Below are 22,193 nucleotides of genomic sequence, written 5' to 3'. Positions count from 1 at the left end.
ACACACATGCATACGCACACACACTACAACAGGTTTATATATTAAAAATATAATAAAAGAATTTTAAATAAAATGTTAGATTATTTTTCCCTAATGCCTTTTGACCTAGAAATTCTATCACTACTATGAATTTTTTGTATCGCCTATTGAAACATGTTTTCAGGTTTTCTTGTGTGACATTTTCTAGCTACTCCTAGATGGCCTGGGTTCAAATTTCAGCCCTGCTGTCACTATCTGATCTGTGTTAACTTGGGAAACTTACCTGTCTGCATTTTGGTTACTGGGAGCATTAAATGACTTTATATATGTAAGCCCTTACATAGTTCTTGGCACATAATTTTATATGTAACTTTTACTTGTTACTTAAAAGAATAATGATTGTAGAGGTCAGACCTAATGTCCTTTTCCTCAAAGCATTTTTAAAAATTGCATTCAATTAAATGGTAGATTTTGGTCATACAATTAATTATACAGCAATAATACATAATACATCATACTAACTTACCTTATGGGAAATATTATTTTGTGAAAGTACTATATAATTTGACAAATAATTTGGCAAAATCCTATCAAATCGGTATATAGTTACATTTGGTCCAATGCTGTTTATTATTTTTTGAGAGCATGAGTAGTGTTTAGTAAAAGAAAGATATGCTTACACATACACAAATATAGCTTTCTCTCTTCCTCATGAATATTCATGTTGTCTTGGACATTCTACAAGATTCACATTAGTAAAACTCCATTCTTGTCTGGTTACATTACTGCTTTTTTTTCCTTTTTAATCAGATTACCCTAGAAGAATTTATTTCACAGAGTAGACTCACAATTTCATTCACATATTGATCCAGCAGGCATATTTTAGTTTTCCTAACTTTGGTGCTGACTTACTTTGTATTATTCACATTGATAAAAGATCCATTGTTATCCTTACTGAAGTATGACATATACCTTAACTTTGTTCTTAAAGGTTTTGAAATCAGAGCATGAGCTTTGATTCACTGAGAAAGTTTTCTGGAAGCTCGGGTTCTCCCCAGCTTGTTTGTCTTCCTGACATAATCTCTTAAGGAGTGGGCAACTGTCTATTGGCTCTGAAAACCTGGATAGTTCACGTTTCAGTATTGATTTTTGCTCCTGCTTTATTTTCACCAGTCGCATTTAATTAAGACACCTTAAAATTGACAATTCTGCAATATACTCTGCGATTTATATCCAAAAGTGCATGTGTTCTCTAGAACAGGACGTTCATTCATTTAGATACCTTCAAAATGATGGCTAACTGAATTCATATGTGCCTATTTTCATGATCACATGCAGGTGAAATAACTTATGGGGTAAACATATTATTAGTATTTTCCCTTGAAATTAGCTTTCGTCTACTCATTCCAATTTTCTCCAGGTTTCTCTGTCATAGAAATTAAATAGCTATTAGAATTCTAATTTCCGCAGAGCTTTGTGCTCTCTTTCCCAAATGCCTCCTTTTCACCTGTTCATGTGTTGTCCACTTCCTTTCTCCCTCTCAATAGTTGAGCTTCATCTTCTGGCCTTTACTAATGAATAATTGTTGCTTTGCTATTTTTAATTTGCCTTGTTGCAGCTATGGTGGTATACTGAGAATTTGCTATGAATAATTATAGAAAAAATGCAAAATAACTAAATATTGATGTTATGTAACTTGCAATTTATTTTCTCGTATTTCTTATTGTCTGAGAACCACAGAGTAAAACAGAGAATTAGGGGAATTATTCACATAATCTATGGGCTTTTTAAAAGCCCATCTATTATCAAAAAGGAAGAATTATGAGCTACGTAAGAGTTTAATTATATGCATTGATCAAATGCATCAGATAATGATTCAGTTTCTCAATTTTCATTGCACAGATAACATTAATTGCACAGATCCCATATTAATGGTATACTATATAGTTTATTATTTTTATTAGAAGTACAGTAGAACTGCAAAACTAAGGAGAAATGTTTTCACAAAGTGAAAAGTTCCAAGAGTGAGTAGAGTAAAATTCTTACAAAAATAATTGCTTTCTCACCTAGAAGAATCCGAAAGAATCAATCCCAAAGCTCATAGAACTGATAAGGGGATTCAGTAAGATCACTAGATATAAAATTATGATTTGAAAGTCAATAGTACTATCAATATCTAAAATAAAAACTATAAAGAAAAATTATAGTAATGTAAGAAAAATATGAAATATCTAGGGATAAATCTAATGTGTGAAAGATATGAATAAAAGTGTGAAACTACTGAGAATCATAAAACAGTTGAGTCAATAGTGATTGGCTATAAAGTTAATGTGGTGAATATTAATCTTTGCCAATTAGTTTGTATTTCCATCTTATCCTAAGCAAAATCCTAAAGAAAAAATGCAAAACAAGGAAAGGTTTGCAAAAGGACACTGACAGCAATAGTTATTTCCAAAAATATGTAGTAATTAAAATGCTTGTTTTCATCTTCACAAATAGGCATAGGCACATAAAGAAATGTAATATATGATAAATGTGACATTTAAAATCAAGGAAAATCAATAAAATTACATTAAAAATTGGGAAATTGAACATCTATGTAAAAACAAAGTAAGTTTGGTTTTTACCATTCATAAAATCCAGATATTAATATTTGAAGAATTTAATGTAAAAGGGATTGTTAAAAAGTCAAACATCCCAGAATATTTTGAAAATCTTTGAATGGGAAATCCTTAGTATATAAGACACAATATTTAGGAATTATCAAACGAAAGATTAAGAATTCAATTACAAATGTCAGTATAAACACAGAAAAAGGTAAGAGAAAAGTGGAAGAAAGATAGGGGCTTTACATATGAAGAAGACTAAAGTATATTAGAAATCAAGATTTAAAGGGTAACAATAGTAAAAAGAAGTGTGTAAAAATCTAGGAATAGATGATTAAGAGAGGAAAGCATAAAAATAGATGCACTTTCTTAATAATGATGGGAATCCAATTTTCCTGTTTATTAGTGATGAAACCAGCTGTGGAGTCAGGCTGCCTGGGTTGACATCCACTCATCTTTTCTAGAGGTGATATCTGAGAAAATTACTTAACTTCCTTCCAAGTTTTTTCATCTCTAAAATATGGATAATATTATGACCCATGTGGCTTTACAGAATTACAGATTTTAAATTAATAAATAAAATACACTAAGAGCATTGTGTGCTGTCACGAGAGTACAAAAATGAAAGCTTTCATTATTAAAACAAAAACGAAATGTCATTTTTACCAGTTAGATTAGTAAAAATCAAAATGATGAACATTATCAATTGTGAATTACATGAAAAATAAAAAGTTATTTTATTGATAAGAATGTTAATTGCTACATGGTATTTGAGTGATAATTTGATAGCATGGAAAACCTTTTACCCAGCATTACATTTGACCAAGCAATCCTACTTTTAATAATCTGTTCTGCAGAAATAAGAGCGCACGTGCACAAAGATGTATGTACTCACGTGTTCACTACAGCCTTGCTTGTAATCACAAAAAATCTGAACAATCTAAATATCTTTCAATTAGGGAATGTCAATAAAATGTTGCTGCTACCTCCGAACCAGTGAATACCATACAATGGCTTGAAGAGTGAACTAAGTCTGTAACAACATGGTAATTTCCCTGTCATATATCAAAGTAAGCCACAAGATAATTGTTGTATGATGTCCTTAATCAAAAACCTAACAAAAACAGAAACAAACAAAATCAATTCTTACTAGAATGATGGGGCTAGAAGTACACCCCACATTAATATTATTATTTTTATTTTATTGCATTTTAGGTTTTGGGGTACATGTGAAGAACATGCAAGATTGTTGCATAGGTACACACGTGGCAGTGTGATTTGCTGCCTTCCTCCACATCACCTATATCTGGCATTTCTCCCCATGCTATCTCTCCCCAACTCCCCACCCCCTGCTGTCCCTCCCCTATTTCCCCCCAACACACCCCAGTGTGTAGTGCTCCCCTCCCTGTGTCCATGTGTTCTCATTGTTCAACATCCACCTATGAGAGAGAATATGCAGTGTTTGATTTTCTACTCTTGTGTCAGTTTGCTGAGAATGATGATTTCCAGGTTCATCCATATCCCTACAAAGGACACCAACTCATCGTTTTTGATGGCTGCATAATATTCCATGATGTATATGTGCTACATTTTCCCTGTCCAGTCTATCATCGATGGGCATTTCGGCTGGTTCCAGGTCTTTGTTATTGTAAACAGTGCTGCAATGAACGTTTGTGTGCACGTGTCCTTATAGTAGAAAGATTTATAATCGTTTGGATATATACCCAGTAGTGGGATTACTGGGTCAAGTGGAATTTCTATTTCTAGGTCCTTGAGGAATTGCCACACTGTCTTCCACAATGGTTGAACTAATTTACACTCCCACCAACAGTGTAAAAGTGTTCCTATTTCTCCACATCCTCTCCAGCATCTGTTGTCTCCAGATTTTATAATGATCGCCATTCTAACTGGCGTGAGATGGTATGTCAATGTAGTTTTGATTTGCATTTCTCTGATGACCGGTGATGATGAGCATTTTTTCATATGTTTGTTGGCCTCACGTATGTTTTCTTTTGTAAAATGTCTGTTCATATCCTTTTCCCACTTTTGAATGGGCTTGTTAGTTTTTTTCTTGTAAATCTGTTTTAGTTCTTTGTAAATTCTGGATATCAGCCTTTTGCCAGATGGGTAAGCTGCAAAAATTTTTTCCCATTCTGTTGGTTGCTGATTCACTCTAATGACTGTTTCCTTTGCCATGCAGAAGCTGTGGAGTTTGATTAGGTCCCATTTGTCTATTTTGGCTTTTGTTGCCAATGCTTTTGGTGTTTTGGTCATGAAGTCCTTGCCTACGCCTGTATGCTGAATGGTTTTGCCCAGATTTTCTTCTAATGTTTTTATGGTGTTAGGTCTTATGTTTAAGTCTTTAATCCATCTGGAGTTAATTTTAGTGTAAGGTGTCAGGAAGGGGTCCAGTTTCTGCTTTCTGCACATGTCTAGCCAGTTTTCCCAACACCATTTATTAAACAGGGAATCCTTTCCCCGTTGCTTGTTTTTGTCAGGTTTATCAAAGATCAGATGGTTGTAGATATGTTGTGTTGCCTCTGAGGTCTCTGTTCTGTTCCATTGGTCTATATCTCTGTTTTGGTACCAGTACCATGCTGTTTTGATTACTGTAGCCTTGTAGTATAGTTTGAAGTCTGGTAGTGTGATGCCTCCCGCTTTGTTCTTTTTGCTTAGAATTAACTTGGCTATGCGGGCTCTCTTTTGGTTCCATATGAAGTTTAAGGTATTTTTTCCACTTCTGTGAAGAAGATCATTGGTAGCTTGATGGGGATAGCGTTGAATCTGTAAATTACTTTGGGCAGTATGGCCATTTTCACGATATTGATTCTTCCTAACCATGATCATGGATTGTTTCCTCATCTGTTTGTGTCCTCTCTTATTTCGTTGAGCAGTGGCTTGTAGTTCTCCTTGAAGAGGTCCTTTACATTCCTTGTTAGTTGTATTCCTAGGTATTTTATTCTCTTTGTGGCAATCGTGAATGGCAGTTCGTTCTTGATTTGGCTCTCTTTAAGTCTGTTATTGGTGTATAGGAATGCTTGTGATTTTTGAACATTGATTTTGTATCCTGAGACTTTGCTGAAGTTGCTTATCAGTTTCAGGAGATTTTGGGCTGAGATGATGGGGCCTTCTAGATATACAATCATGTCGTCTGCAAACAGAGACAATTTGACTTCCTCCTTTCCTATTTGAATACCCTTCATTTCTTTTTCTTGCCTGATTACTCTGGCTACAACTTCCAGTACTATATTGAATGGGAGTTGTGAGAGAGGGCATCCTTGTCTAGTGCCAGATTTCAAAGGGAATGCTTCCAGTTTTTGCCCATTTAGTATGATATTGGCTGTTGGCTTATTGTAAATAGCTTTTATTATTTTGAGATACGTTCTGTTAATACCTAGCTTATTGAGGGTTTTTAGCATAAAGGGCTGTTGAATTTTGTCAAAGGCCTGCTCTGCATCAATTGAGATAATCATGTGGTTTTTGTCTTTGGTTCTGTTATTTTTAACAAGGGTTGCTTCTGAGAAGAATAGTAAGCAAAGGGAAGTTATATCCTTTTAATCAGTGTGCGTGTTTCAATTTGTAAAATAATGTACTCCTACTATTTTTGAAATATGGACATTTAATTTAAAGCAATAAAAGAAATGTAAGGGCCAAAAAATAAATAAGTTACTAATCCTTGTTGGAAAGAACTAGTTTCACACCATCAGTTGTAACTAGGCTCATTTGATCGAATTGGTGTTGCAATGGAGTAGGGCGACTCTCAGTACAATATTAGAGCAATGTGCCATGATCCCTTAGCAAGTGTTAAGTCATAATTTTACCAGGACTCAATGCATCAAGAGTGTGTGAGTTCATTGTGCTAAAGATAATCCCTTCAATTCCTTGGCAATTTAGAGATGTATGCTAATGGCTCAGAGCATTTTAGCATATTTATATAATTTTGCATTATACAATATTCAAAAAATGTGTTCTTTGAAAATAAATATATGTGGGTTAACACATAAGTACTATGTCACATGCTTAAGAACCCTCTCACTTACCAACAAGTAAGCTGAGTAAGAAAGTTCTGTGAAACCTTCAGAAACTCTTTGAGTCATTCAAAAGCAAGAGGGTTATCCAAGCTAATTCGAGGGCATCCAGACAGTAAGGTGATAAAGTTTTGTCTTTTTCTGTATTTCATTTAAAGGATAAATTTTAAGTATAAATCTTATAAGCATTTGAACATTTTTCACTTATTTTGTTTAAAAGTAGGTTTTATCACAAGTGTTAAAGGAATTATTTAGACTGAGATGTCATTGCATCTATGTTGGATACATACCTTATACCTCAATTTTATGTATTCTAATTAAGGTCAGACAAGAGATTGCAGGTTTTTCAGACATTAAGATGAAGGGTGGCTGTAAATGTGAAGAAGACAAAAAAAAAAAAAAAAAGCAGAGCAAGAGGAAAGGATAAGAAATATAAAACAAAGAAAAAGGAAGAGCAAGAAAAAGTAGTAAAACAAAGAGAATTGTATTATTTAATCCTTGAAATTTATTGTATCTCACATACGTTTTCCATGAGAAAATATGTGATGAATAATAAATATGTACTACCTGACATGTCCTAGAATTTCTCTCTTTGCTGTTCAGCCACACAGGCCAAAGTATGAGCTTTGAGGGCACGGAGACATTTGAAAGCTGAGACTTGCCAGCAGCACACAGCTGGCTGGTGTCACAGCAGGGATTAGACGCCAGGCCTGCAGACATTTATTCAGCCTGGTACTCTTTATCCACAACATTCAAATTTCATCAGAGCATAGAGTGCCCAGAACTTACATAGAGCATGAATTGAGCAAGAATTTGCAGAGGATAGAACTGTGTGAATTTATGAAGAGAATATACATATCCCAAGGAAAAAGAATGAGGCTATCACTTGTGAAATAGCATCTGATAGAGCCGGAGGTAATTCTCTTTCATTTATGTGTCCAGAACCCATTGTTAACATTCACATGGGAATTATTGCCTATTACTGCTGTTTCTATGATTGCCTGCTATCCCAGATGATGAATGAAGCCAGAATAAATGTTATAGATTTTTTTAAAAGCTGTATATAATATGGGCAACAGCGATAAACTTATGCCATTTCACCTCAGTCAGCAAACATAACACGAAGGTCAGGGGGTAAATATTTTTTAGAGGGAAAGAAAAATGTATTATTACAGCTTCTTTGTTTTCTAATACTGAGTGATGATGTTGCATCACATTTAACATTTCTGTGAAAAATTAGATCAACATGTATGCAAAAGAGAAGTACTTTATCATCGTAAATGTTTGTGGCTGGGCTATAGGGAAAATCATCAGTGATATAATTTATATAAAATGTCACTGGGGTGTATGTTTATTATGCTTTGCATTTCCTCTGAATCAGTTGGTGTTTGATTCAGTAGCTATACACTGAGTGTCTGTGCTAGGAACTTTGCTGGGCTCTGAGGAACAGGAATGAACAAATAAAAGCGTAAGGTTTTAAATAAATGACAGTTTTGTGAGGGATGTTACACTGCCAAGTCCGGAATGGGAAATCCTTTCTGTCCATAGATAGGAAAACAAATCTGTCACAGTGGAAAAATGAACTTTAAAATAACCACATTAATGGAAAGTAGATGGCTTAACTCAATTTCATCATAAGAAGAGAACATTGTATTTAACTAAATTTTGTGAGAGTAAAGGAATCACAGGTCTTTTTTTATGATTTTCCCCAATTTTTACATGGAAACCTAATGTTACATGTACCGTCCGTTACAACAATTATATTTTAGAGGAGTAAATCGCTTTATGATAAATTTTAAGGCTTGAACAGTTTATTCAAATTACATAAATGAGACATTTGAAATTGTGGGAATTTTTCTGTATATTTTCATATGCAAAATGCGTTATTGGGCATATGTTCCATGCAAAGAAATTGGATGTCTGTTTCAGGCAAAAAAAAAAAAAAATCACCTCATTTCATTTAGGTTTTCAATTGCATGTTGCTCTGTGTACCTTTTCAGGTTAGTAACATCACCACTCTTGGTATAAACTTCTCCATTTGTAAAATGTATATGGAAACCCTAAAATAATAGAATTTCACAAACATTCTAAACATTGTATTTTCACACTAAAAGGATTATTTTTTCCTATTATGAGAACTAATTAATGACATTTCATAGGTAATTTTAAACTAACAGCTGTTATTTTGCAAAACGATAACAAAAGATGAAAATACTGTCTCAGAAATACCCCAGTGTCAACAGAAATAAAATTTTATAATAAGAACCCATTTTATGTCTTTGCTAGCCCACTGGTTCTGATTATATGTTCATTTGCAAAACAGTAATTATATAATTGTGAAAATTTCTGATTTGGATATTGCAGAGAATACAAAAATTATTGTGGTTGGATTTATTGTCAATAATCCATTTACCTAATGATTTATATTTTTTTCCCACACGTCTCTATATATTGTCTAATTTAAACTTTAAAGCATTCCCATAAGGCAGACAGGAGAGGAATTAATATCCCCATTCAATAGATTAGGAAGCAGGCTTAATATCAGTGACTCTTCTACCAGGTGCCCAGGAAAGTATAGAGCTGGGCTTTTGATTCAGGCCAGTGGGGAGGTAAAGGTAGTGCGCTAATGGGGTTCATAATCGGGGAGGATCATATTCAGTTGATGGTAAGGAAGGAAACCTTCCTGGAAGAATTGGTATTTATTAAATGACACTTATCAATTGCCTGCTGTGTACCAAGTACTTGATGGGCATTCATGGATAAATGACGCTTCATTCTCTACTTTCAATTAGCTCACAGTTTATGGGCAAACTAGACAATTATAATGTAGGCTAACATGCAGAAAGACAGATTGCTTTAGAATCACATGAAGGAGCAGCTTGTAATTCAGACCACACGGAACAGGTAACACCTGAGCAAATGCTATATGTGGTATTCTCTAAGCAACTGCAAGAAATTGATGGATTTTAAGCAAGAGGGTTATATCTGCCATGAGAGGAAAGAGATTTATTATGAAGGAGGCTTTTGGGGAGGTTATTGCAGCCACCTAGTCAATAGATGTTTAAGGACAATATTAAGGCCGTGTGTTGACAGCTGGAGAGCACAGATAGAAAGGTCAAATGCGCTGTATTTGATGACAATTTGTATGCTAAGAATAAAGGAAGAGAAGTCAGGAGTGATTCTAACATTTTTGGCCTGAAGAGATGGGCTTGATTTCAACAGATAAACACTTGTCTTGCGGAATTAATGAATTTTAGGTTAAAGGAAAATATAAGCAAAATCCTGGTGCATGATTCATAAATATTAACATCATCATTAATTAGAACATTGAAACATAGGAAAGTCATGAGAGACTTATAGGACCAACACTCTTTTCAACTTATGTTTAATACTTCCCGGTCCCACAATGTGGCAGGTAGGTAATATTTTTATTGTTTTTTCACAGATGACTAAGCTGAGACAGACGAGTAAAGTAACTTCCCTAACCAACCCAAGTAGAAAGTGGCAAAGCCAGGATTCAAACCCAGTTTGTTCTCACTTTTAGCGCTTAGAACTGCTGTTTCTGAGATCAGAGCCTCTCAAGATTCTTGAAAACAGAATAATAATGTCTCTGTGATATTTAATTTTTTAGATTAAAGCATATGTGTTTAGATATTATAAAACAATGTCGTTTTGTGTATTTCCTTTTTTATTCTAGAGAGCTCACACATAAGGTATTAAATAATTGAATGTTTTACTTAAAAATTATACCAGCAGGGAAATAAATACAAAATAATCACGAAAATACATTATTTAAAAATTGATAATATGTAATATATTTACAGTATATGCTTTTCTCAGTAAATAAAGGATGACAGCTGGGGTGATAATGAAGGTTTAGAAAATATTTGCATAAGAAGTTGAATTTGACCTTGTTAATAGGGGCGAAACTGCTACAAAATAGTGTTTGAAGAAAAAGAAAAACAATTGGAAGACAGATTCTTGAATGATGCCTTTGTGTGATATGCTTTAGGAAAACTAATATGACAAGAGTATAAATTAAAGGAAGGAGAGAGATGAGGAGGGTCACATGTCAGAACCAAGGAGAAAGAAAAGGAAGGCCAAGATGTCAGAGATGCTTAAGAAGTACTGTTATGCAAACTTCATATGAGTGGGGACCTTACCTATTGTGCTTAGTACTGTCTTCCCCAAACCTAGATCAGTGCATAGTAGGTTCCTGAAAGTGCTTTGTAAATGGGCAATGAATGAAATAGAATAAAAATTAAATGGTGATGGATGGCACGCACAGGACAGGGAAGAGCAAGAAGGTCATTATTCTGAACTATTGCATATAAATGATGGCAATAGTTATCACGCATGACTAGAAAGGGAAAAATCAACACATAGATGTGGTTCATCAAATAAAAGAAAGTACTTTTACCTTGTTTTTATGGAATTCATTGGAAATATATGGTATTAGAAGTTTCCATATAATGAACTGAGGGACACTGGAAGGTGACAGATTGAAGCTAAGATTTTTGTTTTTTTGGAGACAGAGAAATAGTTTCCAAAATGATAATTATATTTCATCAGAAATGACTGAGTGTGGAATATCAAAGCATAGGTAAAATTCCATTTTTTCCTGAATCAGATCATAATACTTATCCTGTTTGCTGTGCATTTTCTAAACTAACACTATGCCTGCCATATAGAATATTTGCGGTACATTTTTTGGTAAATTAATAGTTACAGGAGACAAATGGGATAATAATGAAGGTTTGGGAAACATGTGCGTACACACTGAATTTGACCTTGTGGAAAGAGGTGAGACCACTAAGAGGTAGAGTGAAAGAAGAGAAGAGAAAACAATTGGAAGACAAATCCCTGGAGAAGGTCTTTTTAATTTAGGATGTAGGATAAAGATAAGGCAGTGAAAGATAATTAGAGAGAGAAAAGGTACCAAGATGGTATAATTTTACTTGGCAGCAATGTGAAAAAAGAATTAGAAGAGAGTAAGACTAGTAACAGTGGAAAGAGAAAGAATTTCAAGAGGCAAATTTTGGTTTAATAAATTCAGAGAAGCTAAGAAAACTAGATCCCAGGAAAAGATGATTATTTTTAGTTACTGGGAGATCCTTACTAAAAGATGATAGGGAAATTTCAGTACTGAAGTCAGGGTCAAAGTATGTACGGGGTTAATGTCAGAAGTGTAGGAAAAAAAGGAGAGAGGTTTTCAGTGGTTTCCATATTTTCATGTCAGAATTCCTTGGTGATGCAGCTTTTACCAGTTTTTGTTCAAACTGCAAAGAAGCTATTGCCATTTCTGCTTATGAAGCAGACTGTGCTGATTCATTGAAGTGAATGTCAACTTATAAATATAAAATATGTAAAACAAAAAAAATCATGCTCAGTTCTTCTCCCTTTCTACTCAATAACTATGCGAGGCTATTTAGATTTTGTTCAGCATACACACTGTATCGTGTATGCTACATTAGCAGCACCAATGAGCAGAATGACCTAAGAGAACAAGATGTGGGTTGGATGCACCATCAGCATTGGCTTATATCATCTGGGCTTGTAATAAAAAGTGAAATAATCAGCAAGTTACTTACACCCAGGAGATTATCATCCGTGCTATTTGACCTAAAGTGTCTTTTAGAAGGACTTGTCCTTTGCTGAGTTTCTCAAAGTTCATTTAAATATTTAATTACAGAAGTCAGTGAGAGCATCTTTAGCTGCTCCTTTGCAATCCAGTTTGTCTCAAGACATAAACATAATTCTAATATTAATGAGGATAATCATTGAGAAACTTATAATAGTGTTTCATAGTGTAATTGAAAGGGTCATGAAACTGGAGGTGAAATTGTGTGGATTTCTGTTTCTTTGTCTGCCTCCAGAGATGACTATATGGGATGTTAGTAGTGTCTAACTCATTTCAGAAAATTGTCTTTGGAATGATTGTTTCAGAGTTTATGACACGTTATTATGGATGGTCTTTATTGTAGTAAAACTTCCTCTATTAGAGGATGGATCAAAGTTAAGGAAATGGCTTTAAATTTTGGAGGCATCATTAAGGAATAAGGAAAAAATGAAAATGAATAATTTCACTTCTAATGAAGTAGGAGTAATTCCAAAATACTGCAGCTAATATTCTTATGAAAAGTGTCAGTTGGTTAAATTGCCTATGCTAAATTGGGGGAAGGATCAATATTACAATGTGAACAGTCTTGGGTATTTGGGGATGACGTATTTGAAGCATAGGGCTAAGTTTTTCATCTTCAGATGGTTACTACAAATGAGGGAAGCAAAGTACCTTAGCTCAGGTGAGCATTTTGATGGATTTGATTGGTTCCTGGTTGTAAATCTCAGTGGCATTCTTATCCTGCTTAAGGAGAGAGACAGTGACTGCCCTGAGGTACAGAGAAGGAAATGAGCACTGTTGGCTGAATGGTTGTTAACTGTATGCGTAATCAGGAGACATAGGAAAGAAATATCCAGAAAAATAAGGATATAGGCAAATAGACACACTTGAGTAAGTGCCATGAAGAAATGAAGGATAAGAGAAGACGGTTGAGGAAACCAAAGAGAGTCAGGAGAGAAAGGCTATTGCTGTAGGTTCATTGGAGAATTAGCTGAAGTGCCCAGGGAAACAAGGGTGTCTTCTGAATTAGGTGGATTATAATTCCTTATGAAGTTTTGTGCAGCTTGTGCCTGTAGTTGGGTCAAAGCCAGTGTTTCCAGATGGCCACAATGACCAGGAGGTCCCTTGACAACTCACTCCAGAGCCTAAAACAAATTGAAAATGAAAGGTATGGCTCCTTATTAAGATTGCCTGTGTATTCAAACAGTGGCATTCTTTATCAAGCATTCTGCTGATGCTGTGTCTGCTGTTTCCATCACAGAAGCTATTTCACTTAAGATGAGAAGAGGTCTCATTAATAAATCATATTGCGTGATATTCCTGTAGTACCTGGATGACATGCCCACACTTTGCAGGAAGCAGAATTAAATAGACCCAGAGAGAATTTTATAGCATGTCTTTCTTTCATGTGTCATTTGGAATCATCAATTTCTGAACAAATTTAAGATTTAAGATATACCTGTCAGTAGACATATGCTTATGTATAAAATAAGAAATAACTGCAGAGTTTTTCTAGATGAGATGAAGGCCATTTTTTATGTGTGTGAATAGAGGACATAGTGATCAAATACACTAAAGGTTATCGTCAACTCTGTACCCAGACAAGAACAAAAAGTATGGGCATGAATAAAAGACAGTAATCTCATCTTTGCCTTATGTTAAGGTATGAAAGAAATGTAATGAAATGCATTCAGTTGCTTTCTGAGATATTTCAGTCTGCTCTGTAGAAGATTGGTAATAAAGGATATGTCAATTTACATATTACACAGATTTTTGGCAAATAAGGGCCACTTAAAGATGCAACCTTGCTTTCCTTTCGATTCATACCATACAACAGTTACTAAACATCATGGCATATTTTTTTTGATTGTCTATATCTGGCAATTCGAACCTGTACATATTCTAGCAATGCTCACATTCATGAAACAAATCTATTTTTTCTACAGACCATCTATTTTTGTGAAGGAAATACAATTACATAAGGTTCATTTTATTTCTCAAAAAGGATTAATTAAAAGGATGGTAGATGTTATGTTCTAGGTTGTTAGATTATGATACTGGATGACTGCTTTCCATTCCTTGGATTGAAGTGACCCCAAGATTGAGAAATATCAGCTATTTATTTATTTAAAGCCACATAGTTGACTTCACTAGTGGCTTTAAGCACTATTCTGTGGATGGTCAGTGCTCTATAGAGCATTACAGGGGATCAGTCTTAGACAAAGTACCCTTTTTTCTCAAAGAGATATTACTGGATTTATGTTTCAAAAGATCATCCTTATTATATTGTGGAGAATTGAATGGAAGGAACATAAGTGGAGGGAGGAGGACAGTTGGGTAGGTATTTCACTAGTCAGCTAAGATAAGCCAAAGCCATCTTTATTCATTAATTAAGAGTATGGATTCTAAATTCAGACTCCCTATGTTTGACTGTAGCATCTGTCACCTACGCAAGTGACTTTGGTAGGTCACTTAATAATCATTCTACGTGTCAATTTTTCTATCAGTAATTTGGAAATAATTAGAGTTCCTAACTCAAAAGTTATCACAAGAAAGAAATGAATTAACGTACCCTAGAACACGCCAGGCACAGGGCAAGCACGATGTTAAGTATATACTGTCAGTGAACCAGGATGGTTGGAAAATGGAGAAAAATAAGTGGACCTTATTTGAGTATAACCATTTGTTATAATGAGCATGACTTAGTTGTGGATGGACTTTGGGGGAAAGAGTGAAAGCAGGTAGTGTTGTATGCCATTCACTGGAAATAGAAATATTGAAAGAGGCCAAAGGATTATGGGAGTAATGGGGAGGTCCAAATACAATGTTATTATTTGTTTAAGAATTATGGTCCTTAGCCAAAATATTTTGGGAACATGTAGTGTAACATACAGGGTAAGTTAGATCCATGGCGAAGATTAAAATGTAAAGTTCTGGACTTTATTTAATTGCTTCTCAACTGAGTGACAATATGACAGAAGTCCCTTTGTGGGAACATGTCCCTCTATGTATGATGGGAGTCTGGTATCTATCTTGTCTTAAAGAGGTTTTGGTATGCATTAGGGTTGTATGGAAGCACATTAAATTTTTGATGTAAAAGTATTGTAAATACAGTAAAGATTTTGAAAGGAATTGGATTATGTAGGGAATGAGCTGTCATGAATGTGTTTAAATCTCAGGTGACTACAGTTTGTTCTTATAGCTAATATTTTTTACTCATACATTTTTCATATTTGTTTCTAAAATATGTTAGTACTTACAGAACTTGTTAAACAATGATGTATGCATTTTCTTGTAACTAGAATTTTTTTTATGCTTTAGAGTCTTTTAGATTCTAGAAATAGAATGCTAAGTAAGTGCTCATCAAGTTCAATGGATCATTAAATCTATATTTCTTACAATGTTAATTTTGTATTTTATATAAAAGTGCATTAAGTTTCCAGCAAATTCATATGATTATACGCCAATTTCAGTGATTTACTCTGTCTGTTCTTTCTTATTCTTCTAGTCTGCTCCCAGTTTTCGAGAGGAGTCTATGCTATTTTTGGATTTTATGACAAGAAGTCTGTAAATACCATCACATCATTTTGTGGAACGCTCCACGTCTCCTTCATCACTCCCAGCTTCCCAACAGATGGCACACATCCATTTGTCATTCAGATGAGACCTGACCTCAAAGGAGCACTCCTTAGCTTGATTGAATACTATCAATGGGACAAGTTTGCATACCTCTATGACAGTGACCGAGGTAAGTGGCAGTATCTCATCTCTTTGTAATTGGGCAAATTATATGCCTACACTTGACACTTCTATGGATGTTATAGAGCTACAAAGGTGTTATAAAGCTCAAGGATCCCTTGGTTTAATTTTGCAGTGATAATGACTAATGTAATTTGAAACCTGGGAAACATATTTAGAGTAAAACAACAACAGCAAAAGCTTTGTGTGCACAATTCAGAGATAGGCTGTATCAACCCGATGTCCAAATATTTAGTTGTAACATAAAAAGCAATTTTTGGCATCAGCAGCTAAGAACCTACGATACCTCTGCTACTAGTCCAGAGTGAATGAAGTGGCTTGAGTAAAATATAAGTGAAAGATACAAATAAGAATATTTATAGCAATGTATAGTTATTAAATATTGTTATATGCATATGTTTTTATCAGGCATTATTATTGCCCTTGCCTTAAAACAAGATCCCTGAATCTCAGACAATTTAAAGTTTTTCTCAAGATCAACCCACGTGTGGTACAGCTTAAACACAGGACTCTGATACCAGACCCGTGCTTTTGACACCATTCCATATAATTGTTTGTGATGGGATGATTTTGAGCAGCATGCCAGTCTTGATTCATGATATTAAAATGTGTTGGGGGGGAGGTACAACCTTTACCTCTCTTCTATCCCGTGCTGTGAAGTTTAGTATTAGCACACTTGCTTTATTTATGCCATAGAATCCCAGGTGTTCTTAACTATTCCCGGGTCCATAATTGGGTGTCAATGGGTTTGTGTACTCCCTAAATTGTATGAAACATTTTTTGTGTGTGTGTATTCATATGAATATTTTTTTATAAAGAGTAGCTGTAAATCAAAGACAAAAGAGTGAGGGACCACTGTTGTCTGAGTACCTAAGTTCCATAGTGTGATTTCCTCAGCATCTTGCTTCCTGGAATATATATGGGTTCAAATAAAAACCTGAAGCCTGTTTCCACCAAGATAGGGCACCTTGTTAACCCACAAGGGCAGACAAGAAGAGAGCCAGCCGTCAGTCAATTCTCCATTGATCAGTTTGTAGCCATTTACTGCAGCAACCTCGAGTCAGGACTGCAGGAGCTAGGTGTCTGATTCTCTTCCCTGTCTTCCTAATCCTGGAAATGAGAACACTCAGTGGAAAAGCCAGTCAGCACTATACAAGCTGAAAACAATTTGCTATGTCAACAACTATTTTCCCCTGCTTTGAGAAGGGAGTGCTTGGCTATTCCCATAGGGAATTAAAAACTACAACTGAGAACCATTTACAGTAAATATAGATTTCAATGTGCTGGATGTTTCAGAAGCATAGGTATTAATGTGATAAAAGGGCTTATAAAACTGAGCTTATTAAATTATTTTTAGATGTTCCTCTTGCTCTCTGCTAACTTCTTTAGTATTTTTGTTGGTAAAGCTAGCCTGAAATCTGGGTGTATTCTCAATATCTCTTCCATCCTTGCACGCTGCTGATGTGATTTCTACCGCCTAATTATATTTTATCTGTACACACTCTTCCTTTTCATTGCCGTTAGCCCTGGCCAAGCCACCATAATGAGTTCACACCCTCATCTCCCCAATTCCACACTTGTCATTCTTTAATCCATTTTCCACAAAGTAGCAAGAATTATTGTTAAAAAATTTTTTTGGACTGCATTACTCTCTTGTTTAAAACACTTCAATGGCTTCTCATTATGACAAGGATAAAATTGAAAAGTTTTAGGTGGCTTTAAGGTCTTATAATATCCAATTCCCACTCAACTCTCCAATGTCTTCTGCTCTCTTGCTCACTCATTAAAGCTAAATCCATTTGCCTTCTTTTACTTTCTCAGATGCACCAAACTCTTTCACTTCAAATCTCTGCCTGTTTCACTAATCCTTACTCCTCCTTGACAACTGGGTTCATAAATCATTTCCTCAGTGATGCCTTTTACATTGTTATCTTTCAAAGCAATCTCTTCTTTTCCTTCATAGGACTTGAGAAATTTCTAATGAATGGTGATGTTCATTCTGTCACTTAAGAACTGCCTATTGAGCCCCTGCTATATTCCAGGGACTGCCTTAGTGTCATAGGATAAGTGTGTTTTTCATGAAGGTGTGACAACAAGCTCCAGGAAGGGAGTACCCAGGCTGTGCTCAGTGTACTGGATGCTCAGCTCATGACTCTGCACACAGTAATTCAGATAATGCTAGAAACAGAGTTGATGTTCAGCAAATCGTGTTAATAAGTAAATGAGTTAAACGTCTGTGTGCAGTATTTTAAATTCAAGATGATTTTAGAAGCTAAATTTTGCTTGCAAAATTGAAGAATTGAATGATGAATTCTCTTTGCACTTTGACAAGGTTGATGGAGGGTGGCATTTTTAGTTTAGGGATATACTTCACCTTCATCAGTACCCTCACCATTGCTCCCTCTAGTTAAAACTGAACTTTTGAGAAAATTCAAATAGACAACAGCTGATATAAGTTTAAAAAAAGGGAAACGCTAGTATTTGAAGAGAGATACTCAGAAAGATAGGCTCTGAATTAGCAGGTGAAGATGGATGGATTTATGTACTTGTGGAAAAAATCTGGAACATTTTAAAATACTTTTATTAATACTTAGAAATATTAAATTAAATTGAAGTGATGAGATAATCTCCAATTATTATATTGTACAAATTGATTTGAGTTCAAGTGCATCCATTGAGATAAGAACATCAGAGTGATAATATTAAATACATATTAAAGTCAAAATGACCTTATGGATACATTTTCAAGGTGCTATCAAGTAGCTGTTGATGTTTTAATGTGAAAAGCATTACACTGGCCTTTTATCTGAAGCTATTTTCAGGGATAAATATGCCAGACTCTCATAATACTGGCAAATGACTTGACCTTTGTGTAATATTTTACTTGACTCATGGAAATGGAATTTTTGCTATCCAATTTTTTTTCTCATTGACGACTTAATTTTATGGCTTTGCCATCATATTACATTTTAACAAGCTTATTCATACATTCAGTGTGTTAACTGTTTTCCCCCCATTTGGTCCTAAAACCATTTTGCTTATGCTTCAAAGTAGGCACCTCCTTTCTTTAGTGTCACATGATTTGAATAATGCACCTGTGTTCCCTTTATCCATAGTAACCAAAGTTAAGAAAATAGATCCCATGGTTTCATCTTTCTACCTCTGTCTCTACATACCTCAGTTTCAAAAATTTGGTCTGTTCTTGGTGTGGCCCTCTCTTCATCTCCTTTATTATATGTGTGTGTGTGTCTTTTAGGCTCTAATCATCTTTGCTTTTTGGAGAGTCTAGGTCAGGAATATATATTGTTAAATTTTAATGTCTAAATGTGTAAAATGACTGTTCTTTGGAATAGCATAGTGTCCAAATGTGAAAATGGTCTCCCAACATTCTGCCCTAATCATGAACTAGAAGAAAAAGACTTAACATTGTTCTATGCTGCTTAATTTCACCATCCTTAGCTAGTGAAAGCCATTCCTGCTTCCTGGCTATCTGCCCAAATGCTGAGCAATAAGTCAAAAGACTATCTCCCACTTGTAAACGATTAGGGACATGGACGCATGAATAGAAACTTCTTTATGTAGCAACATCTTTGTGTGAAATCCTCTTTGACTAACCTAAGTTTACTGGTGAGAGGAGAGCTGAAGCTGTGCCTCTGGTGCCAGGAGAGCTTTCAGGTTGCTGGTGTCTTCTCCTTACCCAGGATGTGGCACAGCCTGGTGCTCCTTGATGACCCTGAAAGCTGCATACGCTCAGTCCATGAAGAGTACATAAATAGAACTTCAACACATTTTTAACAATAGAGCACTGGGGTTACCTATGTTAATGCATTCAAGATTATGCAATAGTTTTATTTTTGGATATATATGTTGTAAGTTTGAATCAGGATTTAATCCAAACGTGTTTTTTTGTTGTTGTTGTTTGTTTATTGGTTTAATATCAACATGGTAAGATAATACATTTCTACAGACAGTAGGTAAAAACAAAGTTAGCACTTTATAGCTAACTATAAAGTTAGGAAGTGGGACATAGTTTACAAGTGGGAGATAGTCTTTTGACTTATTGCTCAGCATTTGGGCAGATAGCCAGGAAGCAGGAATGGCTTTCACTAGCTAAGGATGGTGAAATTAAGCAGCATAGAACAATGTTAAGTCTTTTTCTTCTAGTTCATGATTAGGGCAGAATGTTGGGAGACCATTTTCACATTTGGACACTATGCTATTCCAAAGAACAGTCATTTTACACATTTAGACATTAAAATTTAACAATATATATTCCTGACCTGTGTGTCTTGGTTTTAATTTTGAGAGATATTATTTGTCCCCTGAAGGGAAGGTACGTTGCCTGCAGTTCCAGGAAAACATCACGCATAGAACAAAAATGCTTTCAAATTATAATTTTTTTCCTCATATTCTTGAGAGAGCTGATCAAGGAAATATATGTTAATCTAATTTGGCTTAGGCATGCTGCCATGATTTAGTGATGATAAATATTAATTTCTATGCTTGAAAGAATACAGTTAATTTTAAATGGAACAAAGAAAATATTTTTAAGCAGTAAGACATGGTTTAAATAATATGTATCTTTTGACAGCAATCATTTTTAATTTCAGCCTTTAATGTGCAAACTGAAAGACTTCACCTTGTACCAGGTGAACTTTTAAAGGGTTTGTGTATAGACGGGTGGGTGGCTGATGGCTTGTCTGTAACTCAAAGTATTATTAATACTGGGTCAAGATGAGAGTATCACTGATTGACTAATAGTAATACTTTGGGAGAATTTTAGGTAGATTGTCATTTTTGAATAGATTATACAACTACAACCAGTCAGTAACATAGGCATATGAAGAAGTAATGCAATTTAACATTATTTAATCTAGCCTGACCTCAAGTGATCTGCCTGCATTGCCCTACCAAAGTGCTGGGATTACAGGCATGAGCCACCACACTGGTGCAAGTTAGAAATTTCTTTAAATGTCTTCTTACTGATTTTATACATCATCTCCATATTCTTTTGCAAGGTGAACTGCTGAAAATTTTAGATTTAGGATTACCGCTTGATGCAATCCATTTACAAAGTGTCATTTATACTTAAACTTTCTTGTAATATATGTTAAAAGTTGAGATATAATGTTAAGAGCATCACCATCTGAAATTTTATTATGTAGTACACTTTATAATTAAATAAAACAAAATGAAATAAGCTATTTCAGAGAATAAGGGATGCTTACTGGTAATTGCTATGTAGTAACAATATGGTTAGCACAGAGAGCTTATCCATGGATATAATGTCTTCAAGAAGGCGACAAGAGGGAGTTGAATCATGACTGGATGTGGGAAAGTAGAACCTAGCAAATGGAAAATGTCTTAAAATTTATATATATATATTTCTCTTACTTGTGGAGAAAACTGGATAGACTTAATGGCTGTTTTCAAATACATCAATAGCTGTTGAATTGATCATAACGACCAGCTGTGCGGATTCTGTCTCTACTGATGAAGGGTTTAATTGACCTATAGTGTATGGAAATTGTAGGTGATCTGTGATGTGTTTTAAAGAATTGCCATTGAAAGTTTTAAAAAAATGACACGTGGTCTTTTTATATCGTCCCTTGAGAAATTTATGTTTGTTGATATCTTTTGCCAGAAGACTGGACAGAGGAAACTAATTTCATTTTGCCGGAAAAAAATTTAACTTTTTGCAGCATATGGCCCAATCTTTCGATCTGAAATAAAAGTAAATTATTTTTAATGTTTATTATAAAATATTTTAAATAACAAATTAGAAAGAATGTTATAAAGATTCCCAAATACTCTTAATCTGGCTTTATTAAAGACTAGTATATGAGCAATTTTGCTTGATCTGTATCTCTTTGTTCCCTGCAATTATTTAGAAACAAATACCAGATATCCCACCATCTCATATGTAAATATTTCAGCATTTATTTGGAAAAAAAAAACGATTCTTTTAAATATAACTGCAACAGCATTATTATACATAGACAACTAACAATTCATAAATATTATTTTTTTCCACTGTTTGTTTGAAGCAAGACAAAAATGAGTTCCATATATTGCAATTCGTTAATATGACTTTTAAGACCTTCATAATGTAATGCAGTTTCCTACAGTCTAGATTTTGATGATTGCAACACTATGGTGCTTAAAATATTTCCTTCCATATATGCCCTATAACTTGATTAG

General features: G+C 34.6%; 1 protein-coding gene across 8 annotated transcripts in view; it reads left to right on the top strand.

Moving 5' to 3' along the window:
* Positions 1-22,193, top strand: part of GRIA2 (glutamate ionotropic receptor AMPA type subunit 2) — a 144,988-nt gene that overhangs the window by 67,972 nt on the left and 54,823 nt on the right. For all 8 annotated transcript variants that reach the window (XR_001824338.2, XM_037737607.1, XM_037737606.1 and 5 more), the window contains exon 3: positions 15,742-15,981. Coding sequence is in view for 7 of the 8 variants with exons in the window: in XM_037737607.1 (XP_037593535.1) it covers positions 15,742-15,981 (240 nt within the window). In the remaining variant the exon portion in view is untranslated. The remainder of the gene's footprint in view (positions 1-15,741; positions 15,982-22,193) is intronic.

This window comes from Cebus imitator, unplaced genomic scaffold, assembly GCF_001604975.1.
Source record: "Cebus imitator isolate Cc_AM_T3 unplaced genomic scaffold, Cebus_imitator-1.0 Scaffold40, whole genome shotgun sequence".
Taxonomy (NCBI): Eukaryota; Metazoa; Chordata; class Mammalia; order Primates; family Cebidae; genus Cebus; species Cebus imitator.
This window is presented reverse-complemented; position numbering and strand designations above follow the sequence as displayed.